Source organism: Rhinatrema bivittatum, chromosome 4 (genome assembly GCF_901001135.1).
Source record: "Rhinatrema bivittatum chromosome 4, aRhiBiv1.1, whole genome shotgun sequence".
Lineage (NCBI taxonomy): Eukaryota > Metazoa > Chordata > Amphibia > Gymnophiona > Rhinatrematidae > Rhinatrema > Rhinatrema bivittatum.
This window is the reverse complement of record NC_042618.1, coordinates 154,872,529-154,892,135: the sequence shown is the minus strand read 5'-3', so window position 1 is coordinate 154,892,135 and position 19,607 is coordinate 154,872,529. Positions and strand designations below refer to the sequence as shown.

The 19,607-nt window shown below is 42.8% G+C and overlaps 1 protein-coding gene across 2 annotated transcripts in view; it reads right to left on the bottom strand.

Moving 5' to 3' along the window:
• Positions 1 to 19,607, bottom strand: part of PRKD1 (protein kinase D1) — a 558,208-nt gene that overhangs the window by 43,978 nt on the left and 494,623 nt on the right. For both annotated transcript variants that reach the window (XM_029599009.1, XM_029599010.1), the window contains exons 15-16: positions 8,964 to 9,062; positions 98 to 365 (exon numbers count right to left, since the gene is read on the bottom strand). In XM_029599009.1, the coding sequence (XP_029454869.1) occupies positions 98 to 365; positions 8,964 to 9,062 (367 nt within the window). The remainder of the gene's footprint in view (positions 1 to 97; positions 366 to 8,963; positions 9,063 to 19,607) is intronic.

The window sequence follows — 19,607 nt, the reverse complement described above, 5'->3', positions numbered from 1 at the left end:
ACACTTTCGAGGATGCACGTTCTATAGCATAGAATGAAAACTGGATTAGGAATATTATGAAACAACCCAAAAGCAGCCCCCGAGGAAAAGCTGTTACCCTCATGGGAGGTCTCCTTCCAGGGGTTGGGTGGATACATGAATGCAGCATTCTGGATCTGATCATGGATATCTTCATCCTCATTGAAGGGGAAAGTGCCACTGAGGCTCACGTAGATGATAACACCCACAGACCACATGTCTAGTGATCGGTTATAGCCTTTGTTCCGCAGCACCTCTGGAGCCAGGTATGCTGGTGTCCCCACCACAGACCGCCGGAAGGACTTCTCGCCAATAATCCGGGCAAATCCAAAGTCACACAGCTTCACCTGTGCGGAACAAAGAGCTCCAGCATCAGCACATGACACCTGGCTGTAAGCTCATGAACAGAGATTTCTTTTCTCCTTATTGTCTATTTAAATACACTAATAGGCTTGGAAAACAGACATGAGCTATAAATGTAAACATATCTATACCTATTTAGATTGATTTTACTTCTTGTGCCTTTGTGTTTTAGAACCAGATATCTTAATTCTTTCTATTAAAAAACTACTTCAGGTGCAGTTTAAATAACCTTCTGGTATTATCTTTTTTTTTTTTTTTTTTAAAGAAAACAGAATATTTTAACAGTGAATCAAAGAAATATTCAACAGACATCTCATTGTAGATATTTTCTAAAATAATAATAAAAAAAAAAATCATACTACTCAGAAAAGAAGAAGCTTTTTCATGATATGTGAGATAGGATGATATAACTGGGTGGTTGCTCTTTTCTTAAATTTCCATGTAAATTAATTGTCAATAAAGATGTGGTCTACACTGTCTTTGATCTGATTCAGTTCACTAATTTTTTGAGAGATAAGCTTAAACATTCCAGACATTATTGGCTGATGTTTTAGTTAGTTAGTGCAATTAGGTACTGTTCTTAATTTAATGCTTGTTCTTACATGTATTGCTTCATTTTTGGCTTTTTTTCTTCTTGTTGTTTAAGTTCTTGACTTTCAGCTAGAGACATGGACCACTTCATGCTGTAGACTTGATGCCAGTATTGTTAACTATTTGATTCTTGGCATTATCCATGATAGATACCTTAACTCTCAGGTTATTTCCATTTTAGGATATTTTCTTGAATATAGAATTTAAAAATTGCAGAAACCACCACCTCTCCATATCACCACCATCATCATCACAAATTCAAAACTTAAAAAAAAAAAAAAGATTGCCCCTTTTGGTATCTGGGCTTGACTACTACTGGGAGATGCCCTCATATTTGATCTGGGATGCCTCATTGCGCCTATGGGTAAGTTTTTTTTGTTTGTTGTGCTGATATTTTGTGTGTGTGATGGGTTGCTTATTTATATTTCACATGGATCCCTTTACCAATACAGACATATGCACATGGGAATACACATAGAAATTTTCTGATGGCTATCAAAAAGCAACAGAGAAAGAGGAAGGGGAAAACAAATTGCTTACCATAAATGGTGTTTTACGTAGATAGCAGGATGAATTATCCACAAAACGCAGGTAACGTCACCCAGAAGCACCAAACAGACCTCTCTCTTATAGCTAGTAGAGCTTTTACTCTATTGAGAATATGTGGGAATTCCTGCTCAGACATTGCCTCCTGAGCACCATTGGTTGATTTTAGAGCTAAGTCTAGCTAGGTAATCCACTCTCTAGGGAGGCAAGTAGGTTATTGAGTATGGCTAATTTATCCTGCTGTCTACAGAGAACATTTTTTGGTAAACAAACTTGCGTTTTTGCTGATAAGTGGGGCTAAATTAGCTATAACACGTCAGGAGTCCTAAGCTGAGGGTTGCAGCAGAGCGTTTACTGATTAAGCAATCTGAACTCTACTATAGAGGGTAGACTACTGGATGAACAGGCAACGCACACCTGTTTGTCCAAATTTACTATCACTCTTTGAGAGATTGTCCAGATAGTAATGGGATGTGTAGATGTTCAATGGAAATCATATTGCAGCTTTGCAGATGTCTTTGAGAGGCACAGCTCGCAAAAGAGCCACTGATGCAGCCATGGCTCTAACTGGATAGTGTCTGTAATTTGTAGGCGCACTAGCCTACAGCAGTGCATAGTGCAGTCTGCTAGCCAGTTGGACAATGTATGTTTGGACACTGCTATGCCCAATCTATTGGGATCATAAGAGACAAATAGTTGAGAAGACTGATGATGAGGCGGAGTTCTTCTCTTGTAGTAAGCTAAGGTCAGTTAAGATATGAAGGGCTTCCTCATCTCCATGTGAGTAAGGTTTCGAGAAGAACATAAGTAGCACGATGACTTGATTAATAAGGAAAGCAGACACAATCTTTGATAGAAACTTGGGTGAATGCGGAGCATTGAGTAAAACAATATTTTCAGTAATTTGTTTTAAATTTATTACCAAGTAACTTCATTACATGTCCTCTACTCTTTGTACGTTTTGAAAGAATAAACAACAGATTCACATTTATCTGTTCCACTCTACTCATTATTTTATAGACCTTCATCATATGTCCCTTCAGCCATCTCTTCTCCAAGTTGAAAAGCCCTTAACCTTTTTAGCCTTTCTTCATATGGGAATTATTCTGTCCCTTTTATTATACTGGGTTGCTCTTCTCTGTACCTTTTTTAATTCTGCTATATCTTTTTTGAGATATGGTGACAAGAATTGCACACAATTCTCAAGATGCAGAAGCACATGGAGTGATACAGAGGTATTATGATATTCTCTGATTTATCCTCCATTCTTTTCCTAATAATTCCTAGCATTCTATTTACTTTCTTGACCACTGCTTCACACTGAGCAGAGGATTTAAACATATCCATGATAACACCTAGATACTTTTCTTAAGTGGTGACTCCCAATATGGAACCTTGCATTGTGTAGCTATAATTTGGGCTATAAATTGTTAAAATAAATAAATAAATACACTTGCCCACATTAATTGTCATCAGCCATTTGGATGCCCAGTCTTCCAAGTCTTGCAATTTCTCACAATTGTCTTGTGATTTAACTTTAAATAATTTTGTATTATTGGCAAATTTGACCATCTCACTTGTTGTTCTCATCTCTAGATCATTTATAAATATGCTAAAAAGCAGTGGTCCCAGTACATGTTCCTGGGGCACTTCTCCATTGAGAAAATTGATCGTTTAGCTTTACTCTCTATTTTCTATCTTTTAAGCAGTTCTCAAACCACAATAGAACATTGCCTCCTATCCATGACTTTTACATTTCCTCAAGAGTATCTCATGAGGTACTTTGTCAAATGCTTTCAGAAAATTCAGATACATTATATTAACTTACCTTTATTCAAGTTTATCCATGCCTTCAAAAAAATGTAGCAGATTAGTAACAAACCCAGTGGAGACATAGTCTTCCACCAATAAATACATTTTTGTTCAATTTGCCACAGGGCACGAGTAATCTCAATTCGAAAATCCTTCCGAATCTGTTGAATAACAAAAAATCTAAGATCATCAACCCGGTGTCCACATAAATCCCAATGGGCCACTAACTGTGCCCCCTCCTTGTTAATACGGTGAATTGAACAAAAATTTATTTACTGGTGGAAGACTACGTCTCCACTGGGTTTGAACAGTAATGTGGATGGGAGGCATTTTACTAATTCTGTAGAGGGTATTGCTTAGGGTACCTGTATTGTGATTGGATAGTTAAGGTCCATGGCTCAATTTGATTGGTGGACTCCGATATTTAAATGTTAGGTTGTTGGGTGTCGGCTCATATGCATGGTGATGTCCACATCCTGTGTGGCTCCGGCTTGTGATAGCTTGTATTGAAAGCATTAAATTTCAACAGCGTAGAAGGTGGGCCCTGAATTTTAGTTTAAGGTTTGTAGGTTTATTGATTAAACTGATGTATTGACGATATACTTTTTTGTTGTAGGTCTCATCAGGGAGAGTTAGTGTTGTATAGATCTGCGATGCAAACTGAAGGTGTGCGATATTATAAGGTATTCAGGTGAGATGAGGTAGGGGTTATCCCATATATCATTGGATAGTTGAGACTTGAGTAAAGGGATATTGGTATATTAAGTGTTTGGTGTATTTATAGATAAAGGATGTGATGGATGGAGCTTGGTTTGAATAATGTATTGAATTGTGTGAAGTATGTATTATAGGTTGCGCTCATGGGGGCAGATTTTCAAAGGGGTATGCGCATAAGATACGCATGTAACCCCTGAAAAGCTGCAACTTCCACCCCCTGCGCGCGCCGAGCCTATGTTGCATAGGCTCGGCGGCGCACGCAAGCCCCGGGACATGTGTAAGTCCCGGGGCTTTCCTTGAGGGGGGGGAAGGGGGTGTGTGTCGGGGGGCGTGTCGCGGCCAGCGCATCATAGGGGGCATTCCGGGGGACATGGCCGCGGCCTCCGGACCAGGCCCCGGACCAGAACATGGCACGCCGGCAGCTGGCCCGCACGCGCAAGTTACGCCTGCCTTGGGCAGGTGTAACTTTTGAAATAAAGGTGGGGGGGGGGGAATTAGTTAGGGCCTGGGGGCGGGTTAGTTAGAGGAAGGAAAGGGAAGGTGGGGGGTGCTGGAAAGAAAGTTCCCTCCAAGGCCGCTCCGATTTCGGAGCGGCCTCGGAGGGAACGGAGGCAGGCTGCGTGGCTTGGCGCGTGCAGGCTGCCGATTTTGCGCAGCCTTTCGCACGCCAACCTCGGATTTTAAAAGATACGCGCGGCTATGCGTGTATCTATTAAAATCCGGCGTACTCTTGTTTGATGACTTTTTGATGTTTTATTTTTTATGTAATATTTTGCTATAGAATCCCTGAGAAGGATGTTTGAACGACATATAATCTGGAACAAGCAAGCATCGGTCGGAATATCAGAAAGGTGATGTCCCTCATTGATGGAAACCGTCTACGGCACATACAACAGAGAGTCTATATTACAACCCCCACTATGAGTAATAACTCATAAATCCTTACATGGGGGTGGTAATAATATTATTATTAGATTTTACACCAAATTATAAATACATTAATCCATTCAAATATGCATATAATAATTAAAATTTATTATATGTATTCTTACAAATTAGAATAGTCTTCAAGTATACATACATATCTCCATATAACATAAAATCACTATTTTCATAATAGCTGTTTGTACCGTATTTTTCGCTCCATAAGACGCACCTGACCATAAGACGCACCTAGGATTCAGAGGGGTAAAATTTAAAAAAAAAAAAAATTGTGCTAAACCGGCTCTGCGTCTGGGCGTCTTATGGAGCAAATTAGGGGAGTGCATAGCTTTTTTTTTCCTCCCCATTTTGTTTTCGGGTCTGGGGAGGGCCATTTCGGTCCACTCCCCAGATCAGAAAACTTTTCTTTCTCTGGGAACCCCTCCCCCCCCCAAAAAAAAACCCCATCCCAACCCTTTAAATTAACAACCCCCCACCCTCCTGACCCCCCCCCAAGACCTGCCGACTTAATTTACCACAACCCCCCACCCTCCTGACCCCCCCAAGACCTGCCAAACGTCCCTGGTGGTCCAGCGGGGGTCCAGGAGCGGCCCTTTGCCCTCACTATGTCACTGGGACCGCGGTCGGTCCCAGTGACATAGTGAGGGCAAAGGGCCGTCGGCGCCATTTTGATTACTGGCAGCCAATGGCCCACGCCCTGGAGATCGTTCCCGGACCGCTCCTGGACCCCCGCTGGACCACCAGGGACGTTTGGCAGGTCTTGGGGGGGTCAGGAGGGTGGGGGTTTGCGGTAAATTAAGTCGGCAGGTCTTGGGGGGGTCAGGAGGGTGGGGGGTTGCGGTAAATTAAGTCGGCAGGTCTTGGGGGGGTCAGGAGGGTGGGGGGTTGCGGTAAATTAAGTCGGCAGGTCTTGGGGGGGGGTCAGTAGGGTAGGGGGTTGTTAATTTAAAGGGTTGGGATGGGGTTTTTTTGGGGGGGGGAGGGGTTCCCAGAGAAAGAAAAGTTTTCTGATCTGGGGAGTGGACCGAAATGGCCCTCCCCAGACCCGAAAACAAAATGGGGAGGAAAAAAAAAGCTATGCACTCCCCTAATTTGCTCCATAAGACGCCCAGACGCAGAGCCGGTTTAGCACAATTTTTTTTTTTTTTAATTTTACCCCTCTGAATCCTAGGTGCGTCTTATGGTCAGGTGCGTCTTATGGAGCGAAAAATACGGTACAAACAGCTATTATGAAAATAGTGATTTTATGTTATATGGAGATATGTATGTATACTTGAAGACTATTCCAATTTGTAAGAATACATATAATAAATTTTAATTATTATATGCATATTTGAATGGATTAATGTATTTATAATTTGGTGTAAAATCTAATAATAATATTATTACCACCCCCATGTAAGGATTTATGAGTTATTACTCATAGTGGGGGTTGTAATATAGACTCTCTGTTGTATGTGCCGTAGACGGTTTCCATCAATGAGGGACATCACCTTTCCACCATCCCCTTCTTCTTCTGGCCCGACATATTGAGGAGACAGGGCCCTAAGAAAATTTTTTTTGTAGCACTGAAAAATGCTGTCGTTGTTGCAGGGGCAGTAAGGCAACTATTAATGAAAATAATGAAGAAAAAGGTCGAATTTAAGAAGTTTTAAGAAAAAATTTGTAATTAAAGACTGAGTATGTGCTCAGACAAAAAATGACTAAGGAGGCTCACGAGGCAATGCCTGCATGGTATCTCCCACACATGCTCAGCAGAGTTCAAAGCTCTACTAGCTTGGACAGTTGAGACTGTTCAGTGCTGCAGGATAACTTCACCCACATGTAATGGCTAATTCAGCCTACTTATTGATGGAAAAGCATAAAAGAAAATTAAAAATATGATTACAAAGAGCTTTTAGTGAAGTTAAACCTCATGTTTAGGATTAATTATATCAATAGTAAACAAAATGGCTCTCTTTTCATTACATGGATTGCACACTGAAGTGTTACATACAAACTTGAAAAGTAAGAATATTTTTCATTTGCCTGCATCATTATGCTACCTTCTACTACCCACATAACTAGAGCAGTTTGAGGTTCTCCATTGGAAAGAGAAGCAAAGTGCCTCTATCCTGAATAAATCAGCCCCTTTGAGACTATGGGAAAACATGCTGGGAGTATTCACATTGCCCCTGACCCTATGCATTGGCATTGTGTTTTTCTACGCCGGGGTAATATGGGCTAAAATAATCTCTTTATAATTTTTACAATATTTGTAAAAGTTTTCATCAGAAATCATTTACTTGATAAAATGAGCTCTTTCTGTCATGCACTAAATAGAAGATGCTGCATGTTGAAATATTTAATCCTCAGGGAAGAAAAGATGAATAACTGAAGAAAAACATAAAAACTGCCATATTGGGTCAGACCAAGAGACCATCAAATAAAGCATCCTTTTTCTAACAGCAGTCAATCTGGGCCACAATTATCTAGCAGGATCCCAAATAGTAGATAGATCCCATGCTGCTGACATTTAAGAATAATTAATGAACCATTCCTGAAATGAATAGGGGGTGGGAAGCTCACAGAGACTCAAGAACAATGGTGCAGGAGAAAGTTTTCAGTTCCACTTGACTCAGTTAACTTTATTATAGAAAATTCAATAGCAATTATTCAATATGGCAACTCCATCAGTGATAGCAGAGATTTCTTAAAGTCCCCCGACACGGTCCCGTGTTTCGCGGTGGCTGCATCGGGAGGGACCATATGACACTTTGAATCTTTAAAGTGATCTCTGGAGCGCCTCTGGAGCTGATAGCCAGCTACATTTTAACTGGGTAGCTTAAAATAACTTTCAGTCAGAACTGCTGAAAATGGTCCTAAAAATAACCGAGCATCTTAGCTGCTCACTGGCTTTTGAAAATGTATCCATGTCACGATGCTGAAGCGTAGTCAATCGCTGGGCCGTGAGTAAACTATCGGCAGCCAGCGATTGACTACGCTTCAGCATCGTGACAAGAGTCACACAGAGACGCCTTTGGGCGCAGTAATTTAAGTCAGCACTTTGTACACACAATGTCAAGCATCTCCGGACAGCGATAGAAGCAGGTAACAGCGGTACCCGACCCCCTGAGGAAGGAGGTTTCCTCCGAAACACGTCGTGTCGGAACAAAGTTGGATTTCACCACTTTACCATCCTTATCATCAGCACTCTGATCTTGATGCCGGACATTAAAGTTGCAAGTTAAGTACAACTTTTCAGTACAATTTGAGACTCCAAGTGCATGGGACAGCTATACATTATATAATGCCCTTCATAAACAGCTCATTGAGACCAGTGATTATAAACAAAGAAAAGCTTGCGCTACCATAAGCTTTTATTAGCCTAGCCATTGGGCATTTAACATATGAGGTTTCTGTGAGCTTCCCACCCCCTATTCATTTCAGGAATGGTTCATTAATTGTTGATATCATTTATTTCCTGGTACTTGTGGATTCATCAATTTTTGTATTGACATTTAAGAATAAGCAGTGGCTTTCCCCAAGTCTACCTGGTTATTAATTATTTATGGGCTTTTCCTTCAGGAACACTAAATGCCTTTACCACATCCTCCAGCAATGAGTTTTAGAGCTTAATTGTACATTGAGTGAAAAAAATATTTTCTCAAATTTGTTTTAAATTTGCTTCATAGTAATTTCATGGAGTGTCCCCTAGTCTTTTTTTTTTTTTTTTTTTTTTAAAGAGTAAATAACCGATTGACATCTACCCGTTCTAGACCTCTCATGATTTTAAACACCTCTATCATATCTCCCTCTGCTATCTATTCTACAATCTTAGAAGCCCTAACCTCTTTAGCCTTTCCTCATAGGGGAGATGTTCCATCCCCTTTATCATTTTGGGCACCCTTCTTCATATATTTTCTAGTTCTGCTATATCTTTTTTGAGATGTGGTGACCAGAACTGCACACAGTATTCTAAGGTTTCTGCTTACCTGGGGAAATGGATCAGCTGATGCCAGTAAGACATTTTCTGGTTTCAGGTCACAGTGAACTATGTTTTTAAAGTGAAGGTGTCTCAATGCAACAAGAACCTGTAAAACAAACAAAACGTAAACATTTCTAAAATTACACAAATCATCCAGAACTAATAACACATTTCGAAGACTGTGCATTCAGAAATAACTGTAGCCCTTTCTGAGAAATGTTATCCAAACTACAGATATATACAATGCCAAAAAAAAAAAAAGAAAAAGTGCTAACACAAAGCAAACTTTTTATTACATTTATTTATTTTTTTTTATTTAGTACTTGTGAAAGATGCTAAAATCCTACATTTATCCACAAAAGAAGTACAGCACCTGATGTGACAAGGTAAGTTTCCCCACTCTGCGCTGGTTCCAGTATCTTGCGATTCTACTGCTTCAGTGAGGGTCACAAAATCTAACTATTGCCTCAGAGTCTGGTCCATAATGGACCAAACACAACATGCTATTTAATCCCTATGGCTATGCACAGCAGCCACTGCTACTGCCCCCAGTGAAGTCCTTGTCTGTCTCATTCCATGCTGCATTCCCACCTCATCACTGCTTTGCAGTTAGCAGCATGACCCAGATTCCAGAGGAGGAAGAAGAAGAAGAAAGGGGTGGAGGATGGGTATAGGAGGCAGAAGATATCAAAGGAGAGCAGAGGGGAGGTTGTAAGAGTAAAAAGGCATGAAAGCAAAGTTGCATATCTATAACATGTCTTCTCAGTAAGAGAGAGAGAGAGAGAAAGAGAGAGAGAGAGAGAGAGAGAGAGAGAGAGACTAACTGTAATGCCCTCACGCTAGATAGGTATTTATATCTCTATTTATTTAATTTATTTATTTAAAAACTTTTATATACCGATATTAGTATGCATACATCATACCGGTTTACAATGTAACTTTAAAGGTAGAAATTACAATGAACAGGGAGGGCGAACAAGGAGGAGTATACAAAGAGCAGGAGGTGGAGGAATTAAAGCAATAAATAAAAACTGCAACGGACTATTTACAGGAATATATGGAAGGCCCTCCTAGTTACTCGAGGTGAGGTTTAGGTATTAGTGTAGGGTTAGGGACCACTTTGACATTCAGAGTGAGATGTACGAACAGAACAGTGCACTCTTGTGAAGATTTGAGGTCCTTCGGAGTGAGGAAACTCACCCAAAGATGAGATTTGTACAATGTTCTCTCAACCTAGCTTGATGGACTCTCTATCTGAGTAACATCAAGCTAGTAACACTAAGCTACTTTAGTGGCTCTTCTCTGCTCAGCTTTAACTTCTGTTCCTATTTGCAAGTACAAATTCTCCAATTATATTTTTTATATTTTGTGAGGCAAAGTGAAGAGAGCTGGCAACTTGTAAGATGCGCAGACTAGAGAAGTGGGTGAAAGAGGAGCATACGAATTTGGAAATGGGTGGATAAGATTATAGGGGAGGCAGGGCAATGGGACAGAGAAGGTAGAGAAGTATGATTGGGATAGAGGGAATGAGATGCCTAAAGAGAGAGAAAAGATAGTGGGAGAAGACTCAGTGATGGGAAGGGAAAAAGGGAGCAAATAGTGACTAGGAGGAGGATCTTTTTTTCTCTAATTCTCCCTTATACCACTGTCCAGTGGTCTGCAAGTGGCTGAAGATATTGAGTGGCTCATATAGGGCCAAGTTTGTCTAGCTGGGTTTTTTTTTATTATTATTTGGCAGTTTCCTTCCATTCCCTTGTATATCTAGCTCAATTGGAACCAGGGCTGGGATCTGGCAGCATGAGCCTTTTTGTGCAACTACCTGGGGATTTTCACCAAATTTATATCCCCTCCAAACTGACATTCAGTTCAGTCACTGCAATGACTATCCTGGGCTGAGGGCCTTGCACCAGGACTCTTTCCAGAACCCTGCAATCACAGTTCCTAAATCTGGTCACTATGTTTCACCCTTAAGCATTGACCATGACTTCCTTGGGTGCTGTGAATGCTGCTTCCGCAGCATCACCAGTTATGTCTGACCAGGGAAGCAGAAGATCTGACCTGGAGGTTGAACCAGGGACATTCCACATGGCAGTACTTACCACCTGAGCCAAAAGGCCAGGCATCTAGCTGGCTCTTAAGAATTTAGCTTGACTTCTAGATTTCAACAAAATGCTAATAACCCTGTTATATACACCTGCTTCTCCTTTCTGTGGCTGACATTGTCTGCAAGGCAATGTTGTGTGTCAATGCATAATTATCAATGTATAACAAAATGCAAGCTTTCCGCTCTCTGCCTCTTTCATTCATTTTGTGTACTTTGCTGTGTTTGGCTCATAGCTTATATACCAGCGCTTAGCACCACAGAGAGTACAATATTTATTTATTTATTTGTAGGGTTTTATATACCGTTATTCGGTAGAGCCATCATAATGGTTTACAAATCTGCAATTATCATCCAACATATGCAATTATCTTACAATCAAATGGAGTTAACATAGTAGTTGGGAACAGTAGGGTCATGATGTTGCAGACAGATTTAGATGCCCATTGACTCAGAGGATTGATGAGCATGAATGGAATGAAGACAATTGCTGCTACTGATACTCTAGCACTAGAAATGTAAGATGGCAATACTTATGTCTTGCACCTCTTCTCTAGAGGTGGGTTGGCAGGAGAATGCAGGAGCTATTCCAGTCACAGAGTAGTAAATGAGGTATATGCCATTCTTCCCCCTGGGCAAAGCTATGTCATATTTCACACAGGGTGCAACCAATGAACTCTGATAGACCTAAAAGTTGTAGATATTAGAAAGGATGTGTTTTTTCAGTACCTAGCCCTTTCTCCTACTTGGAGTCATAATTTATTAGGACTTCAAATTGGACTAGCTGAATATACCCAGCTATCTTAAAGCTAACCAGTTATGTATACTTGGCTAACTTTACGACAGCCCTACAGCCTGACCAGAGTTAGCCGCAGAAGGTCTGAATATGGGAATTAGTCGGTTAACTTATGTGGCTAACTCCACTCATCTCCAGAAATCCTCCTGCCTGCCCTCGGAATGCCCCATCTTATCTGGCTGAGCCAGGTAAGCCATTTAGATGGAGAACTATTATGTTAACTGTCTAAATGGCTTTTGAATATGGACCTCATTATTTATAGTTCTCCCTGTTTATAGAACTTTTACGTTTTTTAACTATGAAAAACATCTTTCTCCAGTTAACTCTGCAGTTCAGGTTGATTATGGCTTAGATAATAATGACCCTTGTACAGGAAACCACACAACTCCAAATCAAACTCAGCTCGCTTGCTGATTCTGTCCACTTATGCTTCCATTTTTTCCTTGCTACCCATCTTTTTCCATATTAAGCTCAGCATAAATTTCTTGGCATGGTATGTACAGTTTTCCATGGCAGTTTTCCTTCCTACTTTTCCCAGCCGGTATCTTACCTGGACTAACACCTCATTCCAGCTCCCTCTTTCCATCTTGGGAGCCAGTTTATCTTGCTCTGTGAGTGTTGCTTTCTGCTTTTGTTGCAACACTGATGGACTGATGGACCTGCCCACTTCATTTGGTCATCACCTGGGTGCCGGGTTAAAGGAGGAGAGCAATGTCATAGGTGCTGTGCTCCTTTGTAGTGTACCGAAGAAGCACACAAATGGAGATTGCCCTTTTTTGTGCCACCTTTGTGCACCAGCTGTTACAGGCTCCATTTATGAAGAGGGATCTGCCTTCAAATTTCAACAAGGTAGATGAGTCCATCCCCATTTATTATGGTCATGGAAGAAGATATGGCCCTTTGTCATACAAATGTCTTGGGAATCCAGCTCACTGCCAGGCTATCTGGTTATTTTTTCTGCTTGAGTTACTCTTTTGATTATGCTGCTTAGTGCTCAGTTTATTACAAAAAAATGTTGATTATTGCCGATCTACTTCAACATCAGAAACCTCCTAGCTTTGCCTAACTGAAACCTGGCTTTGACATACAGATAATCTTTTAATCAACCAGATTCCTTCTGAGGACTACATGGGGGGGGGCGGAGGTTTAATGGTTATTTCTAAAAAAGAACTTGAGTTTCATTCTATTCTTGTTTTAATCTCTTCTCCGTTTGGGGAGTTACTGGTTAAATCAAAACTGTTTAATCTTTGTATAGTTTATTATCCACTAGAACACGACCGCGACCGCCGAGATCGGGACACCGCCAAGATCGACTGCAGCTCCAGGCCAGGCCTGCGCAGCCGGCGCTGAAGCCCGTCGGGGCAAGGCCCAGAGTTACAAAGCACTCACCACCGGGGCTCCAGCAGCGGCCACGCGGCTCACCCGATCGTCCATCAGCTCCGCCCACTGAAAAACTAAACTACCTACCAGGGCCCGGATCGCGACACACGTCAGCAGCAGAGGTAAGCGGGGGATTTAAATCCCTGCCGCTCCTCCCGGCGTCCTCTTACTCCGCGAACACGACCGCGACCGCCGAGATCGGGACACCGCCAAGATCGACTGCAGCTCCAGGCCAGGCCTGCGCAGCCGGCGCTGAAGCCCGTCGGGGCAAGGCCCAGAGTTACAAAGCACTCACCACCGGGGCTCCAGCAGTGGCCACGCGGCTCACCCGATCGTCCATCAGCTCCGCCCACTGAAAAACTAAACTACCTACCAGGGCCCGGATCGCGACACACGTCAGCAGCAGAGGTAAGCGGGGGATTTAAATCCCTGCCGCTCCTCCCGGCGTCCTCTTACTCCGCGAACACGACCGCGACCGCCGAGATCGGGACACCGCCAAGATCGACTGCAGCTCCAGGCCAGGCCTGCGCAGCCGGCGCTGAAGCCCGTCGGGGCAAGGCCCAGAGTTACAAAGCACTCACCACCGGGGCTCCAGCAGCGGCCACGCGGCTCACCCGATCGTCCATCAGCTCCGCCCACTGAAAAACTAAACTACCTACCAGGGCCCGGATCGCGACACACGTCAGCAGCAGAGGTAAGCGGGGGATTTAAATCCCTGCCGCTCCTCCCGGCGTCCTCTTACTCCGCGAACACGACCGCGACCGCCGAGATCGGGACACCGCCAAGATCGACTGCAGCTCCAGGCCAGGCCTGTGCAGCCGGTGCTGAAGCCCGTCGGGGCAAGGCCCAGAATTACAAAGCACTCACCACCGGGGCTCCAGCAGCGGCCACGCGGCTCACCCGATCGTCCATCAGCTCCGCCTACTGAAAAACTAAACTACCTACCAGGGCCCGGATCGCGACACACGTCAGCAACAGAGGACCAACGCCGACCGTGAAGCAAGGCAAGTTTACTTTAGTCTAGTCCCTGAAAACCCGCCCCCTAAAACCAGATAGCCAATCTATAGACGGCTACAAGGCAGCCAATCGGCTGAGGCCTAGCCGCCCTTTTAAATCAGAAACCACCCAGACGCCACGCGTCGAAGGAGCGCGTCAAAGGGGCTGGCCCCTTTGTGAGCCCCTTCGTGCAGACCAGAGTGCAGACCACCGCACACAACTGAAGCATCACTATCCTACTAACGCAAGACCCTACTAACATAACGGTTGGACAATTGCAGTAAGGACAGAACAACTCTCACCCTCAACCCTCACTACGGCATACCCTCCACAACCAAATGCTATCTCCATCACCGCTAATAGACAGTTTCACCCCAGGATCAACTCTATAGTATTCTTTCACCACATCAAAAGACCAAGTCTATAGCAAGCCCAGATAACCTAAACTAAGCCACTCAATCAAACAAATTCACATAACCAAACATGACTGTATCAACCATCCCCATCATCCACCATTTCAAGAGAGTCACAACTAAAAAACAAGCTTCACCACACTCTTTACAAAAAAGACTAATTCCTATCATCATCTCACCCTTAAACCAACTACTCGGCCTCTCACTCTTCACTTTATCACTCTTGAACGCACAGTCTTTGACAAAGAAAACACACCTCCTACATGACTACCTTCTGGAAACAAACACTGACCTTTTCGCAGTCACTGAAACATGGTTAAAACCAGAAGACATCGCTACTATCAACCAACTCCCCACGCACTCGTACAACATATTCTCTATTCCTAGACTCAAAAAACGAGGAGGCGGTCTCCTCCTCGCAGCAAGAAAAACACTTGGAATGGAGCTAAAAACTACAATATCCTCACACTCCTTGGAATTCGCAATATTTAAATCCGCCCACCTACAAATTGGTCTCATATATGCTACACCAGGATACCTAGAAGCTGATCCTTCACCACTGATTGAAAATATAACTAAACACATCAATACCGACAAACCAGCGATACTCCTGGGGGACTTTAATCTTCACGTGGATGCATCACCTCACTCTCCAAACTGCGAAACATTCCTAAATGCACTATCATTCATGGGTTTTAAACAACTAATTAAAGAACCTACCCATAGAGCAGGTCATACGCTGGACCTCATTTTCATAAACCAGGATCTTTCTCCCTCCTCCCAACCCACTTGCCTCACAGTTCCCTGGTCAGACCATAAGCTGATCAACACCGTACTAGAAATTAACCTACCTACTCCCTCAAAAAAGCAAAATAACACTATCCAATTCAGGAAAATATGCAGCCAGGAGACTATCAACAAAAGCCTAACTACTGAACTTAACAAGCTGGACCTCACTAACGCGGACTCAGCCATTTCATCCTGGAACAACATCACCAAAAAAGTGGCCGATTCCTCATGCCCAATTGTCACCAAAGCTGCCCTAGTAAATAAAGACAACAGAAAACCCTGGTACACACCAAAATTAAAATCCATAAAACAGGATCTCAGAAAAAAAGAACTACTTTGGCGTAAAAATCCAACACCTTCTAACCTCTCAACATTCAAGTCCACGATGCACCTATACAGAACATCCATCCTTCAAGCAAAAAAAGATTTTTACTCACAAAAAATACACCACTTCATCTTTGACCCCAGAGCGCTTTTCTCACTGATCTCTTCCCTCACGAAACCTTCATTGACAGCCATACCAGATGATAAAGCGGCAAGCAAAGCAGAAGAACTTGCAATTTACTTCAAGAACAAGATCCTAAACCTACTAACGCAGTCCAGGAACAACAACAATTATACGCCAACAACACCACATATTACCTTCCCATCACAAAAGACATGCCTGAGAGATTTCGAATTGACTGCCTCCTTAGAGATCGAAAACATCCTAAAAAAAATCAAACCCTCATCACATCCTCAGGATTCCATTCCCACCAATCTCATCTCATGCGCTAAAACCATATCCAAACCTATTGCACAAATCATCAATTGCTCCCTATCCCAAGGGCTAGTCCCCGAATCTCTCAAAATGTCAATCATAAAGCCGCTCCTAAAAAAACCTAATCTCTCACCAGACATCCCAGCCAACTTTCGCCCAATAGCCAATCTACCTTTCATCGCTAAAATCTTAGAACGAATAGCAAACAAACAACTAACAGAATACCTAAACGACAACAATATCCTATCTCCAGCCCAATTTGGTTTCCGCCAATCCAGAAGCACAGAAACCCTCCTAATCTCCTTAACGGATTCCATATTAATGAATCTGGAAAAAAGATGTCCATGTCTTCTCATCCTCCTAGACCTATCAGCAGCATTTGATACGGTCAATCATAACACATTAATAGATCGTCTTTCAGATATTGGAATTAAAGATACAGCCCTCAACTGGTTCAAATCGTTCCTTAAGAACAGACAATATAAAGTCAAGGTCAACAGGGAAGAATCTCAACCAATCTCCTGCAACTTGGGAGTCCCACAGGGATCATCTCTATCACCAACATTATTCAATATTTACCTCCTCCCACTTTGCCAACTCCTTCTTAACCTAAATCTCATCCACTACTTATACGCAGACGATGTACAGATTCTAATCCCAATCACTGAATCTCTCCAAAAAACACTGGATTTCTGGAATACATGCCAACAAGCCATCAACAACTTACTCACAAGCCTAAATCTCATCCTTAATCAAAACAAAACAGAATACCTATTCATTTCTCAAGATGGAACCTACTCACTCCCCAGTACCAACCTCTCCACGCAAATAACATTGTCACCACAAGTCAGAAATCTTGGAGTTATACTTGATACCCAAATGAATTATAGAGCTCTCATCAATAATATAGTAAAGGATGGATTCTTCAAATTACAAGTCTTAAAAAGACTTAGACCACTCCTCCATTTTCAAGATTTCAGACTGGTTCTGCAAGCAATCATACTCACGAAAATTGATTACTGCAACTCTCTGCTAATGGGACTCCCCGCAAACGCCTTAAAACCACTACAGATGTTGCAAAACGCATCGGCAAGGATTCTAACCAAGACCAACAAAAGAGACCACATCTCACCCGTTTTAAAGGACCTGCACTGGTTACCAGTCAATTTCAGAATACTCTTCAAAGTGCTTTCATCAATACACAAAGCACTACACAACCTGGCCCCACTCGAGCTCAAAATCCCTTTACAACTGCACACCTCTACTAGACCAGTGAGACAAGCCTACAGAAACAACCTCCAAACCCATCCAATGAAATCAGCGTTAAGCAAAAGAGCATTCTCCACAGCTGGCCCCAAACTCTGGAATACTCTCCCACCTGAACTCAAATCAGTGCAATGCCCCATTGTCTTCAAAAAAAGACTTAAGACTTGGCTCTTCCACCAAGCTTTTCCATAATTTCAGCTGGCTGAATTCATCTCTGCCAAGGTCCCCTTTAGGTCTTTTTCTTAAGTCTTCAAAAAAAGACTTAAGACTTGGCTCTTCCACCAAGTTTTTCCATAATTTCAGCTGGCTGAATTCATCTCTGCCAAGGTCCCCTTTAGGTCTTTTTCAATCAATCTATAAGAGAACTACTTAAAAACTCAGGTTTTCAAACAACCGACAAGAGATCTATATAAGAAAGAAACAAGTTCAACTCTAAACATTCCTCGAACCCCAAAGAATACCCCAATGAACAACACAAATAATACCCCAAAGAACTCATCAATTCAATTCAAATCTTTGGCAGTCCTTGTGCCTATGTTTTTATGCCTTTGCCTACATTAGGCTATATATTGTATCTATGTTATAATCCCCATATATTTATTTCCAAGTTATTTCTTCCTGTTCATTGTAAGACAATTACTTGTCACTGTTAAAGTTTAAAATGTAAACCGAATTGATCAGTAATTCTGTTATTGGAAAGTCGGTATAGAAAAGCTATAAATAAATAAATAAATAAATAAATAAATGTCTCCACTGATTGAGTTTTTTTGACTGATTTGGTGCTTGATGCTACCTCTACTATAGTTTTTGGTGACTTCAACCTCCATATAGATGTCCTTCCACTGTCACCAGCATGTGAAGTATTCCTAACTTCTTATGAATGCCCTAGGGTGGGACCAGATAATCAAAGGGGTATTCACAGAGCTGGTCACACTTAATGGGGGACATATTCAGCAAGATGTTGAGCAGATAAGTTATCCAGCTAAAGTTAGCTGGAAAACTTTTGAATATAACCTGTTATAAAGTTATCCAGCTACAATTACTTGGATAACTATATTCAAAAGAATATAGCAGGTTAAATAGCGATTTAAAAAAATACTTGTGGGCCTACTGGCTCTAATATTTTCCTCCTCTTCCCTCCAATACAAAATCCAAATGCTGGACAAGCCTGCAGCATCCCCCATACCCCTTTCATTTTACAGGAAAAGAGATTCCCCGCAACCGGTCCTAGTATGACTCCCCCTCCTCCCGGCAAAATTTCAAATTATAAGCTCCAGGGCCCCCACCATTTCCCCACCCAAACTAATACCCTCCTAGGCCTCCTGGTACCTTGGTGATCACAGCAGTAGCTTACCCTGACCTGGGCCCGGTGCATCAGGGGTTGCTATGAACTTACCTTGGCTTAGTTTCATAGCAACCCCTGATGCACTGGGCCCAGGTCAGGGTAGGCCACTACTGCGATCCGGGTGAAGAATGAAGATAAGGGTGGGGGGAATATCGGGGGGCCCTGGAGCCTATAATTAATTTTTTTAATCAAATCTCCACTACATTTAGGAAGAAAACTTACCTGGCTAAATTCTAACAAGCACCTTTCTTATTCAGCTGGATATAGACCAAGGGGTAGATTTTATAATGTGCATGCACGCTTCCCGGTGTGCACACATGGACGCGCTGATTTTAAAACGTGCGCGCACGTTATAAAATCGGGTGGCCGGGTGCGCATATGTGGGCGGCACGCGCAAGGGGGTAGGGAGACTTTTGCAATTTCCACTGGGGGACCCAATCGGGCCTTCCCCAGTTCCCTCTCAGTCCACTCCAATTAAGAAGTGGACTGGGAGGGAACTTCCCTACCCCGCTACCTAAACTCCACCCCCCTCTTCCTCTCACCTCCCCACCCCCTAAACCCTACCTATCTACCCTTGTTATATTTGTTTTCATACTTACGCAGGGCCTGACCTGAAGTAAATTGCGTGCGCCGGCTGGCTGGTGGTGCGCAAGTCTTTGGGACAGCGTTCAATGGTGATGACCTGGCCCAACCCCTGGTCAGAACACGCCCCCCCCCCCCCAGCCCGCCCCTTCAAGGAGGCCCGGCTCTTGTGTATGTATCGGGGTTTACGTGCGTGGCCCGGCCCCTTCGAAAATTCGCTCGG